Consider the following 15,370-nt stretch of genomic DNA (forward strand, 5'->3'; position numbering starts at 1 on the left):
CATTATTAATGTTTAGGTCCATGGACCAGCCAGTCAGCATGTCAGTAACAGCACCATGACAGTCAGCACCACCACCACCCCCTCAGTCCTGAGCAGGGGAACAGTTGTTGAAGACCGCCGGGACGAATACAGGAAAGAAGCACTCAGGAAAGGCAAATGTCTCTCTATAGGCATCCAGGTATATATGAGACAAGGGTGTGTGTGAAGAGATAAAAGGGTATGAAAATTTAATATCACAATTAAAGTGACCAAAAATAACAGTTATTAATATTATCACAGTATTGTTAAAAAGTCCTGAAAAAGCATGTAACGCTAATGATGTAAGGAAGGAGAGCAGCTCTGTACTCCATGCTCCTGTGAGACTGTGCTAACATTGATGCGGGACTGTATCGTCCAAAGTTGTAATGATAATTTAAATGTGAAACGTTAACAGTAACCATTCGGATTTTACCATGTTTTACTGTAAAACTGGCAAGTGTTTCATCACTAGGAGGGATAGAGGAAGTAACTAGGCTTCAGTTACTGACAGCCTTTTATATGTGTCATTCTGCATATTCCTTTTGGTTCCCTTTACACAAAGAGGACAAAAAGCCAAAATAACTGTTGTGCTTTATTTTACAGTTAGTACTGATTATTAGGTATTGATCCTATTTCTCTTCTGTAGGTAGATGGACCAGAGGAAATTCTGGATCTAGAGGACCCATCCAAGTTTACTTCTGTAGGAGTGCAAGTGGAGGATGACAGAGGGTGAGGCACACATTTTTTTCTTAACCATGTACCTTGTTTTAAATTGTTTTTGTTGACTTTTTGCAGTGCATATTAATGAGGCAGAACACAGGAATGCCTAAACAGTTGAATATGGTAGTAGAAGCATCATGCATCATGATCTGGAGCTTTTTTTTTTTTTTTTGCTAGTGGTTGTAGTACATTGCACTAATTGAATGGGATAGTGAAGGATTACATCTTCAGGATAACTTTAAACCATCACTACAAGGGGATCAATAAAGTATTCATTATTATTATTACATAGCTAAACTTGCACACAATTGAGTGTTCCAACAGGACAAGCACCTCAAGTACACATCACAGCTGTTTATGGGATGGATATAGCAGGCAAACATTGAGCTTTTGTAATGACCTTTCCAAAGTCCTGACCTCTACCCTAAAATGTTGATCCTGCTTAAAAGTCAAGCTTTTACTGATGTTCCAGAGTGAATCTAAAATCTGGTACAAATTACAAAAATATATTGCAGTATTAAAAAATAATAGTTGTTATGTCAAACTTTTAGGAGGATTTCACATGGTATGGTGAAGCCTACATGCATAACCACAATACACAGATCAAGAAGGTAAAATAAGGACAAATGAATAAAAACTTAAATGCATGACCTAAATCCCAATATCTCTTTCTTACCATAACATGCCCTTTGGCATATATTGACATTTGGATGTCTCTATGGCAGCAGGTGAAATGCAGGAGCAACTAAAAAGTCACAGATGCACAAATATAATCCAAATATGCATCTGAGGCAAGTTTTAGCAAATAAATGGTCTGCACTTATATAGCGCTTTTCTACCTAGCTGGTACTCAAAGCGCTTTACACCGCGTCTCATTCACCCATTCACACACACACTCATGGCAGAACTGCTGTGCAGCTGACCTGACTCACCGGGGGCAACTTGGTGTTCAGTATCCTGCCCAAGGACACTTTGGCATGTGACATGGCAGCCGGGAATCGAACCTCCAATCCTGTGATTGGCAATCAACTGCTCTACCTATTGAGCAACAGCCACCCCTCAGTTAGCAAAAAATAAAAGCAAAGTTAATTCTGTTCATGACAACAAACCTAGACATAGCTGGTTAACGATATCCTCATGCTACAGTTTGCAAGGAGCTACCATCAGGGGAAACAGAAAAAAGTAAAGTTTGGTCTAAAAAGACAGCAACTGATTTATCTTACAGCATAAAACTGCTGTCTTCCACGGCAGAAACTGTGAAAATGCGTGATGTAACCTATCTACATTCATTCAATTGTGAAACCTTGTTAGCGCTGTCTATTCGACCTCCACAGAAGCCTGTTACAATGTTTTATTGATCCACCGGGTAGAAGTGTTACATACTGTACTGCAGAGTTGTGCTGATCTGAATTTCTGTCAAAATTAAAACCCCTGTGTGCACAGTACCAAAGATAAACGTAATAACACTTTCTTTTTTTTTTGTTATTTACATTGTAAATAGGCTATTAACATGTTTGACCTGTGTCTGTACACATACCAGCAAATACAGCAGGCAGTAAGTTATGCTGCGTACATGATGCATAATCAACGTTCACATTTTAACATTTAATAAAATGCTTTAGAAACTGGAAATGTGCCTAACAAAATTAGACTGAACAAACACAAATCTTCTAAGAAACAGATTGCGTTTCAACACTGCCATATGTTTCTTGTATTGTGCATCAATGTCCAAAGACTTAATGTACTCTGTTGGGTCACAGTTTATAAAGAGAATCATGTTGTTACTTTACAAATAAAATAGTGATTTCACGTATTATAGCACCATACTTTTTTCTTTAAAAAGGCAGAAAATAGACCAAAAAAATCTAATGCAAGATCTACTTTTTTCAGGCTCTGCTCCGCTAACAACAGGCATTTTGGTTTCACTGGTGTTTCTCTGGAAATGTTGTCAAAATAAAAAAAACCTCTATACCACCAGATATCAGATTCCAGACTGAGCTTCAGAGCCCCCTGCAGTTCAATACCTGCTCCTCAGCCCCTCCCCCACACGATTCAACCACCACCCAAATGATCTCAGCAGATCAGGTGAGAAGAGAGCTAAACAGGCTTCACCCCACAAAGCAGGCAGGGCCAGATGGAGTCAGCCCAAGGTGTCACAGTTAAGGGAGGGGGACGAGGCAGGCATGAACTTAAACAGGATTTATTAAGCAAAAACAGGCAAACTAAGGAGGGTGTCAACAGACACTACAAAAACACGAGAACAAAGTAACAACTCAGGGATCAAAAGACAAAACAAAAACCACTGCACAAGGGCAGGAAAACACTCACGGGGGAAAAAAACAGGTAATAATGTCCAGAGTTCAGAGGGGGAACGAAGTCCAGGGAATCCAGGGGGGAAGCAGACAGGGCTGAGGAGGACAGGCAGGAACAGGCAGGTTTTGAAGGCACGGGAAACACAGACTGGAGACTGGTTGGGAACGACGACGAACTGACAGAGGGGAAAAGGACTGAGGAGAGTTTTGTAGGGGAAAGTGGGCACAGGTGAGTCCAATGTTCAGCTGATTGCTGTGAGCAGAGGGAGAGAATGGGCTGGTGGGCGGAGTCCAGAGGGAGAGTGAGGTGGAGCAGTGAGGGAAATCCTCAGCTTGGCCTGATGCCAGGCCGAAACGGTGACAGAACCCCCTCCCCAAGGGCCGGAGCCCAGACGGCCCAAGAGGGAACCAGGAGGCGAGCACACCAAGACGGGCGGGAGGAGGGGGCCCGGAGGAGGGACCAGGCGCAGCAAACCAGGAGGACCTCCGGCGGACGGCCGGGAGGCGGCAGACAGACCAGCAGGACCTCCGGCGGACGGCCGGGAGGCGGCGAACAGGACTGAAGAGGCGACGAACCAGAAAGCCGGGCCTCGGGTGGACGACCGGGAGGCGGCAGGAGAGGCGGCGAGCAGGACCGAAGAGCTACAGGACTGCGGAGCTGAGGCCGGGAGAGCCGGCTGCGGAGCTGAGGCCGGGAGAGCCGGCTGCGGAGCTGAGGCCGGGAGAGCCGGCTGCGGAGCTGAGGCCGGGAGAGCCGGCTGCGGAGCTGAGGCCGGGAGAGCCGGCTGCGGAGCTGAGGCCGGGAGAGCCGGCTGCGGAGCTGAGGCCGGGAGAGCCGGCTGCGGAGCTGAGGCCGGGAGAGCCGGCTGCGGAGCTGAGGCCGGGAGAGCCGGCTGCGGAGCTGAGGCCGGGAGAGCCGGCTGCGGAGCTGAGGCCGGGAGAGCCGGCTGCGGAGCTGACGCCGGGAGTGCCGGCTGAGGAGCGGACGCCTGGAGTGCCGGCTGGGGAGCGGACGCCTGGAGTGCCGGCTGAGGAGCGGACGCCTGGAGTGCCGGCTGAGGAGCGGACGCCTGGGGTGCCGGGCGGATGCTCCGGCGGCGGCGTCTGGAGTGCCGGCTGAGGAGCGCCGGGCGGATGCTCCGGCGGCATGAACGACGACGACCTCTGCGTCGGCCCGCCTGGAGACTGAGGAGACGGCGACGACGACCTCTGCGTCGGCCCGCCTGGAGACTGAGGAGACGGCGACGACGACCTCTGCGTCGACCCGCCTGGAGACCTGAGGAGACGGCGACGACGACCTCTGCGTCGACCCGCCTGGAGACTGAGGAGACGGCGACGACGACCTCTGCGTCGACCCGCCTGGAGACTGAGGAGACGGCGACGACGACCTCTGCGTCGACCCGCCCGGAGACAGGACAGGATGAGGAGACGCCGTCGACGACCTCTGCGCCGACCCGCCCGGAGACAGGACAGGATGAGGAGGCGGCGTCGACGACCTCTGCGTCGACCCGCCTGGAGACTGAGGAGACGGCGACGACGACCTCTGCGTCGACCCGCCCGAGACAGGACAGGATGAGGAGACGCCGTCGACGACCTCTGCGCCGACCCGCCCGGAGACAGGACATGAGGGCGGCGGCGACGACCTCTGCGCCGGCCCGCCGGGAGGCTGAGGAGACGGCGTCGACGACCTCTGCGCCGGCCCGCCCGGAGACTGAGGAGACGGCGTCGACGACCTCTGCGCCGGCCCGCCCGGAGACTGAGGAGACGGCGTCGACGACCTCTGCGCCGGCCCGCCCGGAGACTGAGGAGACGGCGTCGACGACCTCTGCGCCGGCCCGCCCGGAGACTGAGGAGACGGCGTCGACGACCTCTGCGCCGGCCCGCCCGGAGACTGAGGAGACGGCGTCGACGACCTCTGCGCCGGCCCGCCCGGAGACTGAGGAGACGGCGTCGACGACCTCTGCGCCGGCCCGCCCGGAGACTGAGGAGACGGCGTCGACGACCTCTGCGCCGGCCCGCCCGGAGACTGAGGAGACGGCGTCGACGACCTCTGCGCCGACCCGCCTGGAGACAGAACAGGACGGGGAGACAAAACAGGACGGGGCGACAAAACAGGACGGGGAGACAAAACAGGACGGGGAGACAAAACAGGAGCTGTTGTGGTGGTGGAGACCGGGGCTGGAGCTGGTGTGGATGTGGACTGAAGGACTGGAGCTGTTGTGGTGGCGGTGGTGACAGGAACTGCAACTGTTGCTGGAGTAGCTGTTGTGGTGGAGACTGGAGCTGTTGTGGTGGAGACTGGAGCTGTTGTGGTGGAGACTGGAGCTGTTGTGGTGGAGACTGGAGCTGTTGTGGTGGAGACTGGAGCTGTTGTGGTGGAGACTGGAGCTGTTGTGGTGGAGACTGGAGCTGTTGTGGTGGAGACTGGAGCTGTTGTGGTGGAGACTGGAGCTGTTGTGGTGGAGACTGGAGCTGTTGTGGTGGAGACTGGAGCTGTTGTGGTGGAGACTGGAGCTGTTGTGGTGGAGACTGGCTGAGTGGGGAGGTCGTGACTGGGAGGAGGTGAAGCTAATGGAGTAACAGGCCGGCTAACAGCAGGGGAGGCCAGGGAGTCTGGGTCGGGCCTGTAGTGGTGAACGGGTGTCTTGGTTGTGGGGGTCCGGGATTTGAAGGCTTTGAGACGAGACAGGATAAGGTCCTTGAGTTTTCTGAATTCTATGTATGACATGAGAAAGTCCTTTTCTGTCAGGGTTTTAACGGCTAATCTGATGATGGTTGTGGTGTGTTCCAGGTTTCCAGGTGTGTTCAGGCATTTGAACAGATAGTCAGCTGCACTGTGCAGGTCCAGGTATTCTGCCCGCAGGGCATCAGAAAAAAGCCCGTAGTGCTCAAAACAAGGGCAGGGGGGGAAGTATTATTTGGCCATTTAAGGGACCACGGGGATCCATGGCCGCGGTATGGTCAGTTCGTTCTGTCACAGTTAAGGGAGGGGGACGAGGCAGGCATGAACTTAAACAGGATTTATTAAGCAAAAACAGGCAAACTAAGGAGGGTGTCAACAGACACTACAAAAACACGAGAACAAAGTAACAACTCAGGGATCAAAAGACAAAACAAAAACCACTGCACAAGGGCAGGAAAACACTCACGGGGGAAAAAACAGGTAATAATGTCCAGAGTTCAGAGGGGGAACGAAGTCCAGGGAATCCAGGGGGGAAGCAGACAGGGCTGAGGAGGACAGGCAGGAACAGGCAGGTTTTGAAGGCACGGGAAACACAGACTGGAGACTGGTTGGGAACGACGACGAACTGACAGAGGGGAAAAGGACTGAGGAGAGTTTTGTAGGGGAAAGTGGGCACAGGTGAGTCCAATGTTCAGCTGATTGCTGTGAGCAGAGGGAGAGAATGGGCTGGTGGGCGGAGTCCAGAGGGAGAGTGAGGTGGAGCAGTGAGGGAAATCCTCAGCTTGGCCTGATGCCAGGCCGAAACGGTGACACAAGGGTGTTGAAAGTCTGTGCTCCCCACCTATGTGATGTTCTGCACCACATCTTCAACCTCTTCATTCCTCTTCACCTTGTATACCTTAGACTTCAGGTAAAACTTAGAGTCCTGCCATCTTCAAAAGTTTTCTGATGACTCTGCAGTTGTAGGATGTATTCAGGGTGGAGACATCACAGAGTACGAGGGGGTGGTGGACAGTTTCATGGACTGGTGTGGACTCAACCATCTTCAACTCAAAATGAGTAAAACAAAGGAGCTGGTGATGGAAATCCGAAATCCAGGATCTGTCATCCCTCTCTCTATACAGGGGGAGGAGGTGGAGGTGTATCTGAGTACATTTAGTCATTTGGCAGACATTTTTATCGAAAGCGACTTACAAGTGAGGCAAGACAAGACAAGCAAAAGAAATTCAAAGTCAAGGAGAAAAACATCAAAGCAAAGTGCTATAAAAAAAAGTGCTTCTGTTTTATGAGATGCAAGTACAAGAGAGCAGAAAAGTGTTTTTTTTTTTTTTTTTTTGCAAAAGAAGATGCGGAAGAGGTCTGTTTTCAGCAGTTTTTTAAATATTGAAAGTGAGGTCGCTGAGCATGCAGAGTTTGGTAGCTCATTCCACCATTGTGGGATCACTGAGCTGAAGAGTTTTCCTTGGTGTCTACTGTATGGTGCTGGAACCATCAGACGTACTTCACTGGCCAAGCGCAGTGGACGGGACAGGGTTGTAGACCTGAATGATTGAGTTGAAGTATGTTGGAGCTGTAGAGCTGACCATTCTGTAGGCAAGAGACAGAGCTTTTACTTAATCCTTGCAGCCACAGGAAGTCAATGCAGAGATCTAAAGACATGAGACCTTTTTGGTTGATTGAAAATGAGGTGTGCTGCTACATTATAGATCATGTGCAGGGGTTTGGTCATGGATGCCGGTAACCACATCAGCAGTGAATTGCAGTAATCGAGACAAGATATGATCAGCACCTGTACAATGAGTTGGGTCATGTACTCCGACAGGTAGGGTCTGATCTTTCTGATGTTGTGGAGGGTGTAGACATGCCCTCCACAACATCCGAAATGCATTTAATTTAATTTAATTAAGACAATGCAGTAAAGTTTTACTTTAGACTGTGAATTGAGCAGATTTGAAAATCTAGCTGAATCATTTCTGGCAGTCAAGTAGTTATTTCTCTCACTGGCCACAAGCAGACACCCACACATTCATCTGCCAAGGTTATCTACCACCATAGAGCCTAAAAGAGTGTAAAAGACAAAATAAGGCAGTCCAGACATCCATCTCATGACCTCATGCACAAAGGTCTCAGCAAGTTCTAACTTCACCCTCAATAAATCTTTGTTACATTGTCCCCCTCATGACACATTTTCCTTTCTTTACAGCATATGGACACAGGGCTCAGAGTGCAGATAATACATTCCTATAGTCATCATCTAAATTCGAAGGCAGGGGTTGGCAACCTTTAAGACCCAAAGAGCCATTTGGACCCGGTTTCCACGGAAAAGAACACTAGGAGCCACAAATACTTTTTGATAATATTTTTTTTTTACCTTTAAACTTTGTATAAACAACTACAGTGTGTTGCCTATGAAATTCATGAAGTGCTACAGAGAATATTTTATTTTATTTATGTAATGAACACCTTTTGAACATTTTGAACTCTCAAAAAAATAATAATAAAAGAAAAAGAAACACAACGAGTTGAGGCTCTCTTTCAAATGAATTAAAAAGCTGAACTTAAATTATCCATGTGGCAGAAACAGAAAATGCCGTGAGCCGTCATCTTTATATCGCCTTTGGGATTTTGGGGTGTGTAGCGGAGCCTTGACCTGAATTTAAAAAATAAATTAGAAGCACTATGTCACTAAACAATGAAAAATAAATATTTGCAAAACATCTGCATAAATATTTATTTTACCTGGTTAATGAGACTGGTTAACTCTGCATACAGCGTCTGCAAATCGGGGCTGTACGAAGCCACTTTCATCTTTACGCTGGACTGTAAGCTGTCTGTGAGGCGTGAGCAGTGTTTTTTTTAACATAGTTCATGGTGGAGAAAAACTGCTCACATACGTATGTGGATCCGAAGATCGGCAGGACTCCAAATGCAAAAGCAAGTTTGTCCAGTCTTGGAAGGTTCTCAATATCACTCTATTTGTGATTCTGAACAAAAGTGGCCTTCTGATGGGCAACATCTTCATCATCAATAATGTTCTAATTTAGAACTACAATTTAAAAAAAGAACTAACACAAATAAAATAGACTTCAATTAAATACTTAATACATAATAAACATAATTTATTTTCCCAAGCCATGCGGAGCCGCAGTGTATGGATGAAAGCGCCACATCCGGCTCTGGAGCCGCGGGTTGCCGACCCCTGGTCTAAGGTGTACTGAAGTACACTTACAGCATGATCCACCTTTAGCTTGAAAATGGTGTTTGTTATAATCAGACCATAACTCTATGTACAAAATGCCAGTCAGGTTTAGATCTGGCCATTCATCCCTATCCACCAGCCTCCAGCAAAGCGATAGTTTTAATTGATATTTTCAGGACTACAGCCTATTTGTAAATAAATGTTTAAATTGGAGAATAACTGTTTATGTCCTCTGGTGGTCAGATATCGACGGTTCCAGCGCTCCAACAGCGTGACAGCAGCTGTACAGGTAAGCTTCCACTAATGCTGCTTTGTGATCAAATCAAATTCATTCAAGGCACTTGAGAGAATTATTTTTCTGATCTTTCCACCATTTGTGAGTTACCACAATATTTGAATAAAAAATCTGTTTAAATTAGCACATGGCTAAAAAAAATGGGTAGTTAAGTTTTATGCCATTCACATATCTGTTTTTTTATGTCATTTTCAGGAGTACTAACATATATGATGTACCCAAAATTATAACTGAAATTGAATTCTGATCTTTTTTCTCTTGAGAACAACCATAAAAACATCATTGTGCTAGTGGAAAAAGTATGTGAACTCTTGGAACTGGTTGACCACCCTCGACCAGGCGATTCCTGTAGCTGTGAATCAGATCTACACATCATTCAGGAAGAGTTTTAGCCCATTCTTCCTGGCAGAACTGCTTTAGCGCTGTCATTTTCGTTGGATGTCTCACGTGTAAGTCGTTCCATAGCATCTCTCTTGGGTTCAGGTCTAGGCTCTGACTTGCCCACTCCAAAAGGTGGATTTGGTTTTTCTGAAGCCATTCTGTTGTGGACTTGCTTTTGGTGTTTTCGGTCATTGTCCTGTAGCATCACCCAGCTTCTACAAAGTTTCAGCTGACATACAGACATTCATTATTCTGAAGAATATTTTAATACACTTGGGTACCTGATCGCTGCAGTTTGCTCAGGCCCTGATGCAGCAAAGAAGGCCCAAATCATGATGTTTCCTCCACCATACTTACACTACGATTGGGATGGTGTTTTCATGATGTTACGCAATGATCTTTTTATGCCAGATGTAGTGCTGTGTTCTGTTCAAATAGTTCAATCTTTTATCAGTCCACAAAACATTTTGCCAATATCACTGTGCAGTATCAGTGTGGTCTTTCGCAAACTATAGGCATGCAGCAGTGTTCCTTTTAGTAAGCAGCAACTTCTTTTGTAGTGTCCTGTCCTGTGTAGACACATGAACACAAGTGTTAGCCAGTTCCAATAATGCTCTATACTCAATATTAAAGTTCTTTACTTCATTGATGAGTGTTTGTTGTACTCTTGGGGTAGACTGGTGAATTTCTAAAGTCTTTGAAATCACTTTGTAACCCCTTTCAGCTTTATGTAAATCATCAATTATTGATCGTAAATCCTCTGAAAGCTCCTTTTGGCGAAGCATGGCTCGCATTGTTTTTGTGCAGAGCAAACTCAAAACGTTGAGTGAGTTAGAGTGTTTTTTGTCAGTCAAAGTAGATCTCATCCACACCTGAAAACAAATTTTCTCATCCAGGTATTGTAGCACCTGAATCCAGTTAGCTTTTTTGAGGTCATTAGTCCAAGGGTTCATGTAATTTTTCCACTCGCACTCTTGAGGTTATTATGGTTGTTCTCAACAAACATTGAAAGATCCGAATTTTTTAGTGTTATTATTTTAGGCACATCATAGTTGTTATTACTCTTGACTCAGATGAAGATCAGATAACATTTTGACCACTTAATGCAGAAAACCAAAAAACATCCAAAATGTTCATGTATTTTTTCTTGCTACTGTATAATCAGGAACACAAGAACAGTCATGCCAGAGATACATGGGCAAAAATACCAAATAAATAAAGAAATTTAAATCCAACATCACAGGGTACACCTCAAGTCTCTTATATGCATGAATGTTTCTTTCAGCTGTGTCTTTTCCTTGCTTCTTAGTTTCACCCACAAAAGATACACGTAGAATTGGACAAGACTGAGGAGAATGGAACTAAGTAAATGTCTGAGACATCCTGTCTTCTAAACCCTTATTAGCTGCTATGTCTGGCTATGTTTCTGATTACAGCAGTTCAGCTGGATCAGCTGTGGGTCAGATTTGAGTTGTGATCACTTGCAATTGATTGAAGTTTGTTTTTGTATTTGCCCCAAAACACACTATTTAAATATCTAAATATATCTATCTAAATATTAAGTCTGTATACCATAAATTTTCAGTCTGTGATATTTAAATGTTTTGTTTGACAAACATCTACACTTTATTAAAAACCTACATTCTGTGGTTTTACTATGCTCACATCAGTCACAGAGTGTAAAAGCTTTTTTTCAATGGATGCACATTAGTGAAAAATTCCTAATGGCAGCTCCGTATGGAGGTTTTTCAGTGTCATAATTCGAATGGCAATTCATTTATCAACTGGCAATTCAATATGTGATTTTGTCATTCAATTTGCAATGCATTTTGCAATTTGTAATTCAATACGCAATTTGGTCAGGTAATTTGAAAATGCATTCTGCAATTGGCAATTCATTGCCAACAGTGGCAATTTAAATCTCAATTTCTTTAATTAAAAGTTTAAATATAAGCTAAATTCATTGCATTACATATTGCCTTGGGTTTTTGGTCTCTCCATTCAAATGGCATTTTAGTTTGCATTTGGCAATTCAATTTGCAATTTCTAATTGCAATTCAAAAATGCATTTTGCAGTTGGCAATTCAATATGCAATTTGGTCAGAGAATTTGAAAATGCATTCTGCAATTGGCAACTATTTGCCAAGAATGGCAATTCAAATCTAAATTTCTTTAATTAAAAGTTTAAATAAAAGCTAAATACATTGCATTTCATATTGCCTTGGGTTTTTTCTTTCCAATCAAATGGCAATTTATTTTGCATTTGGCAATTCAATGTGCAATTTCTAATTGCAATTAAAAAATGCACTTTGCAATTGGTAATTCAGTATAAAAAGTGTCAATCCTTTCTTTGATTAGATAAAAGTTAAAAAAGTAGCATTTCATATTGCCATTGATTTTTTATCTCTTTATTCAAATGTGACAGCGAAACAGCACAGCCAGCCTAAAGCATTTTCATTAACTTGTCACCAAGCTCTTTCAGTCTCAAAACTCAACTACCAGCCAAACAGAAGAACATTTTTCACGTTTAGCGGACAGAGACTGGCGAAATCGGTATCACAGCTCCTTTGAGACTCTTGACAAACAGAATAAAAATAACGTTAACATAACTCCTTCTAAATCGGTGCGTTTAAATGCCCTTAAGTAACCGAGTGCATATGCATAACAAAGGCAGTCGAGCACTGTACTACTATCAGCTAAGAAGTGCTGCCGAATGAAAGGAGAGATCATTACACGGAGTGACGCAATCTCGTTTTTGTCCACCTGAAATAAAAATAAAACTGAAACCAGCACAAAGTTTTATGTAGACATCTAAACAGTTCAGTGTTTACTGTCCAGTTCTTTCATTCAGACAATTTCCTCTTTAAATAGGAGCTCTGTGACTGTCGCTGTGTGTCTCTCTTACACACGTGTCAAAAAATAAAAAAGTGAGAGGGAAAGAACGGAAAAGCAATTGGGAAGCGACTTGTCTGTCTTCCCACAGTCAACATCTGTGGACCACGCTTTCAAAATCTGCCTAGGGCAGAGGAAAAATCAGATTACTCTTTTATTGCATGTATACCCAGATTTTCAGTAACCTAGTTATTTGAGTCCATGTAACACAGCTTGCAAGGCCTGCATCAATTTCAGCTGAACACTATAGGTGTTGAGGGCTGTCAGGGCAGAAAGTTCTTCCACCCTCTATCCACAAAATCATTAGCATCAACATCAATATTGTCAGCTAATACATGTGTGCACATTCATATCACCTAGTCAGTATTCTGTTACTTGTTTTAGACAATTGTAAATTATATAAATATATATTTTTACATCAGGCAGATCTGGACATGCCTGACTTGCTGGATACCCCACTGGACTCCCCAGACACCGACATGGAAGTTATATCATCTGGTGCCATCTCTCGGCAATACTCCCACGATGCCACCACCTCTACCGTCAGCATCCAGGGCTCAGGAAATCACTACCACGCCTGTGCCTCTGATGATTATGAGGATGTGGGTTTTGACCCATCCATCCTGCCACCTCCAGATCCATGGATAGACAGTGTAACAGAAGATCCACTTGATGTCAACTTCAGTAGCTCTGCTTTGCTGGAGGTACGTGGAAGGTTATTTAGTGATATTGACCTTCAATGTTCAAGACTGTGAGAGCAAGGCATGACAGGTTGCCAGTCTATAACAGGACTAACATATAGAGACAGACAACAGTGTTCTGACAACAATTTTCTGCTAGTTTTAGTCATTGTCATCTCCTGAAAATTGTAATTAAATTCAGTTACATTTTAGTCATTTATTTTCTCTTAGGTTTAGTCAAGATTTACTCAGTAAATCTTGGTTTTTGTTTTAGTCAGGGTTTAAGTCACAGGTTACCTGTGATAGTGTTGTCATTTTATGAGGTTTCAAAAATTGTCAGCGTGTAAAGAAATATTGAATATGCAGGTACAGCACTGGGTAAAAAAAAATTAATTGTGGACAGTAATGGGTGAATCTGGACTACTGCAATGTTATCACATCTAATTATCACTCTGTAGCCTAAAGGAGAATGCAGCTAAATACAGCATTTGGATATACAAAATTGACAATCTTTGTGTCACTTTGCATTTCTGACTGAAGATGACTGCGTGAGTGTTTTGCACATCTGACAGGGACAGTATCATCAGGCATGGTATTAAGTTAATAAGTTATTATTAAGTTATGTATTAAGCTACTCTTAGTTGTATGTTCTATTTCAGCCTAGAAACACCTTATAGAAGAAAAACCCTTTTTAATCTTGATTCGGCACTACCTGATTGGATAGGGACTTTTTAACTAATAGGATTTTATGTTTAAACTAGAGAAAGCTATTTCTGAAAAAAATCTAAGGAAAGCTGATTAGGTAAAAAGCCTAAAAGATGCTGACTGCTTAGAAGCTGCTGACTGATGGCTAGTTAGTATAAGTTCTTATCTAAAAGAGCACATGGTTAGAAAGGTGAGGTAGTGTAGTTTCATACAATATCGAACATGTTGATAGCATAGGACATGTTAAATCGAAATGTATCCTATTAATGCAAAATTACTACACAGAGTGTACGGACTCTGAAACACCAACTTTTTACCTCAAAAGGGTGGCTGCGATTCATATCATTTTATAAAAGATGTGGCTGGTGCAAAGGGTTAAAACATACAGAATACATTTCCACTGTTGATTGTGTTGCCTTATGATAAAAATTATGGTGCAGGTGTTTCTCTAAATGTTATCAGTATTTAATTTGATATGACAGGTGGTTCATCGGTCAGTGTGTCAGAGAGATGGACATTGGTTTCTGAAGTTGCTGCAGGCTGAGACTGACCGCATGGAAGGCTGGTGTCGACAGATGGAGCTTGACCAGCGGGAGAACGACCTGCCTGAAGACAGTAGGCTATGTCTTTTTCTGTGTCATATTGCAATGTAGCAACAGTACAATTTCATTATATCCAAAAATTTTATATCAGTAGTAATATTAGGACACTTTGGTTGAAGATATTATAATTTACATTATATTTAAGTCAACCTCTGTTTTACAGCCTCCATACACATGGCCAGCATTACATTTTTCCTATCCTGATCTTAAAAGTTGTACTTCACCTTCAAAATGTAAATATACACTGCTGCATCTCCAAACTTGTGCTACTCTGTGTCCTTAATCTCTATCAAAGGGTGTGTGTCTAGATCATGAACACTAACAAATGGCGTTTCTTTTTTTTTTTTTTTTGAATAGTTTGAATAAAACAAACACACAAAAACATAGCTTTAGCCATGATATATGCTTTTCTATTTTCTTTCTCAATTATCATTCTTTGGAGAGTATATTATCAAGGGCAATAAATGTGTTTTCTTCAGAACAGATGGAATGTGGATTAGTCTTCTTCTAACCTCTGTCTCTGTGTTTATAGTCCTTGGAAAGATGAGAAGTGCAGTAGGAAGTGCTCAACTTCTGATGTCCCAGAAGTTCCAGCAGTTCAGGGAGCTATGTGAGGAGAACCTGGTGAGTGTGAAACACGTACTTACAGTTCAAACATGTACCACATGTCATGTGCAATACACTAATTAGGATTTTACATTTAATATAATCCTAATCTCAAAAGAGTTGGGAAGCTGTGTAAAATCTACATAATAACAGAATGCCATGATTTGCAAATGCAAACTGAGAAAATGTACCATTTTAAGGATAGACAAGGTAATTTTATAATTGATGTTCGCAACACGTCTCAAAAAGTTGGGACAAACAATATAACAATCATTTT

At 43.9% G+C, this 15,370-nt stretch overlaps 1 protein-coding gene across 1 annotated transcript in view; it reads left to right on the forward strand.

Annotated features, from left to right (window-relative positions):
- The window catches only part of dlgap1a (discs, large (Drosophila) homolog-associated protein 1a), a 109,071-nt gene that overhangs the window by 83,473 nt on the left and 10,228 nt on the right, over window positions 1–15,370 (forward strand). Inside the window, exons 8-13 of the mRNA XM_026373572.1 lie at window positions 17–178; window positions 665–747; window positions 9,176–9,221; window positions 12,923–13,204; window positions 14,368–14,500; window positions 15,020–15,111. Of these exons, the coding sequence (XP_026229357.1) occupies window positions 17–178; window positions 665–747; window positions 9,176–9,221; window positions 12,923–13,204; window positions 14,368–14,500; window positions 15,020–15,111 (798 nt within the window). The remainder of the gene's footprint in view (window positions 1–16; window positions 179–664; window positions 748–9,175; window positions 9,222–12,922; window positions 13,205–14,367; window positions 14,501–15,019; window positions 15,112–15,370) is intronic.

This window comes from Anabas testudineus, chromosome 17, assembly GCF_900324465.2.
Source record: "Anabas testudineus chromosome 17, fAnaTes1.2, whole genome shotgun sequence".
Lineage (NCBI taxonomy): Eukaryota > Metazoa > Chordata > Actinopteri > Anabantiformes > Anabantidae > Anabas > Anabas testudineus.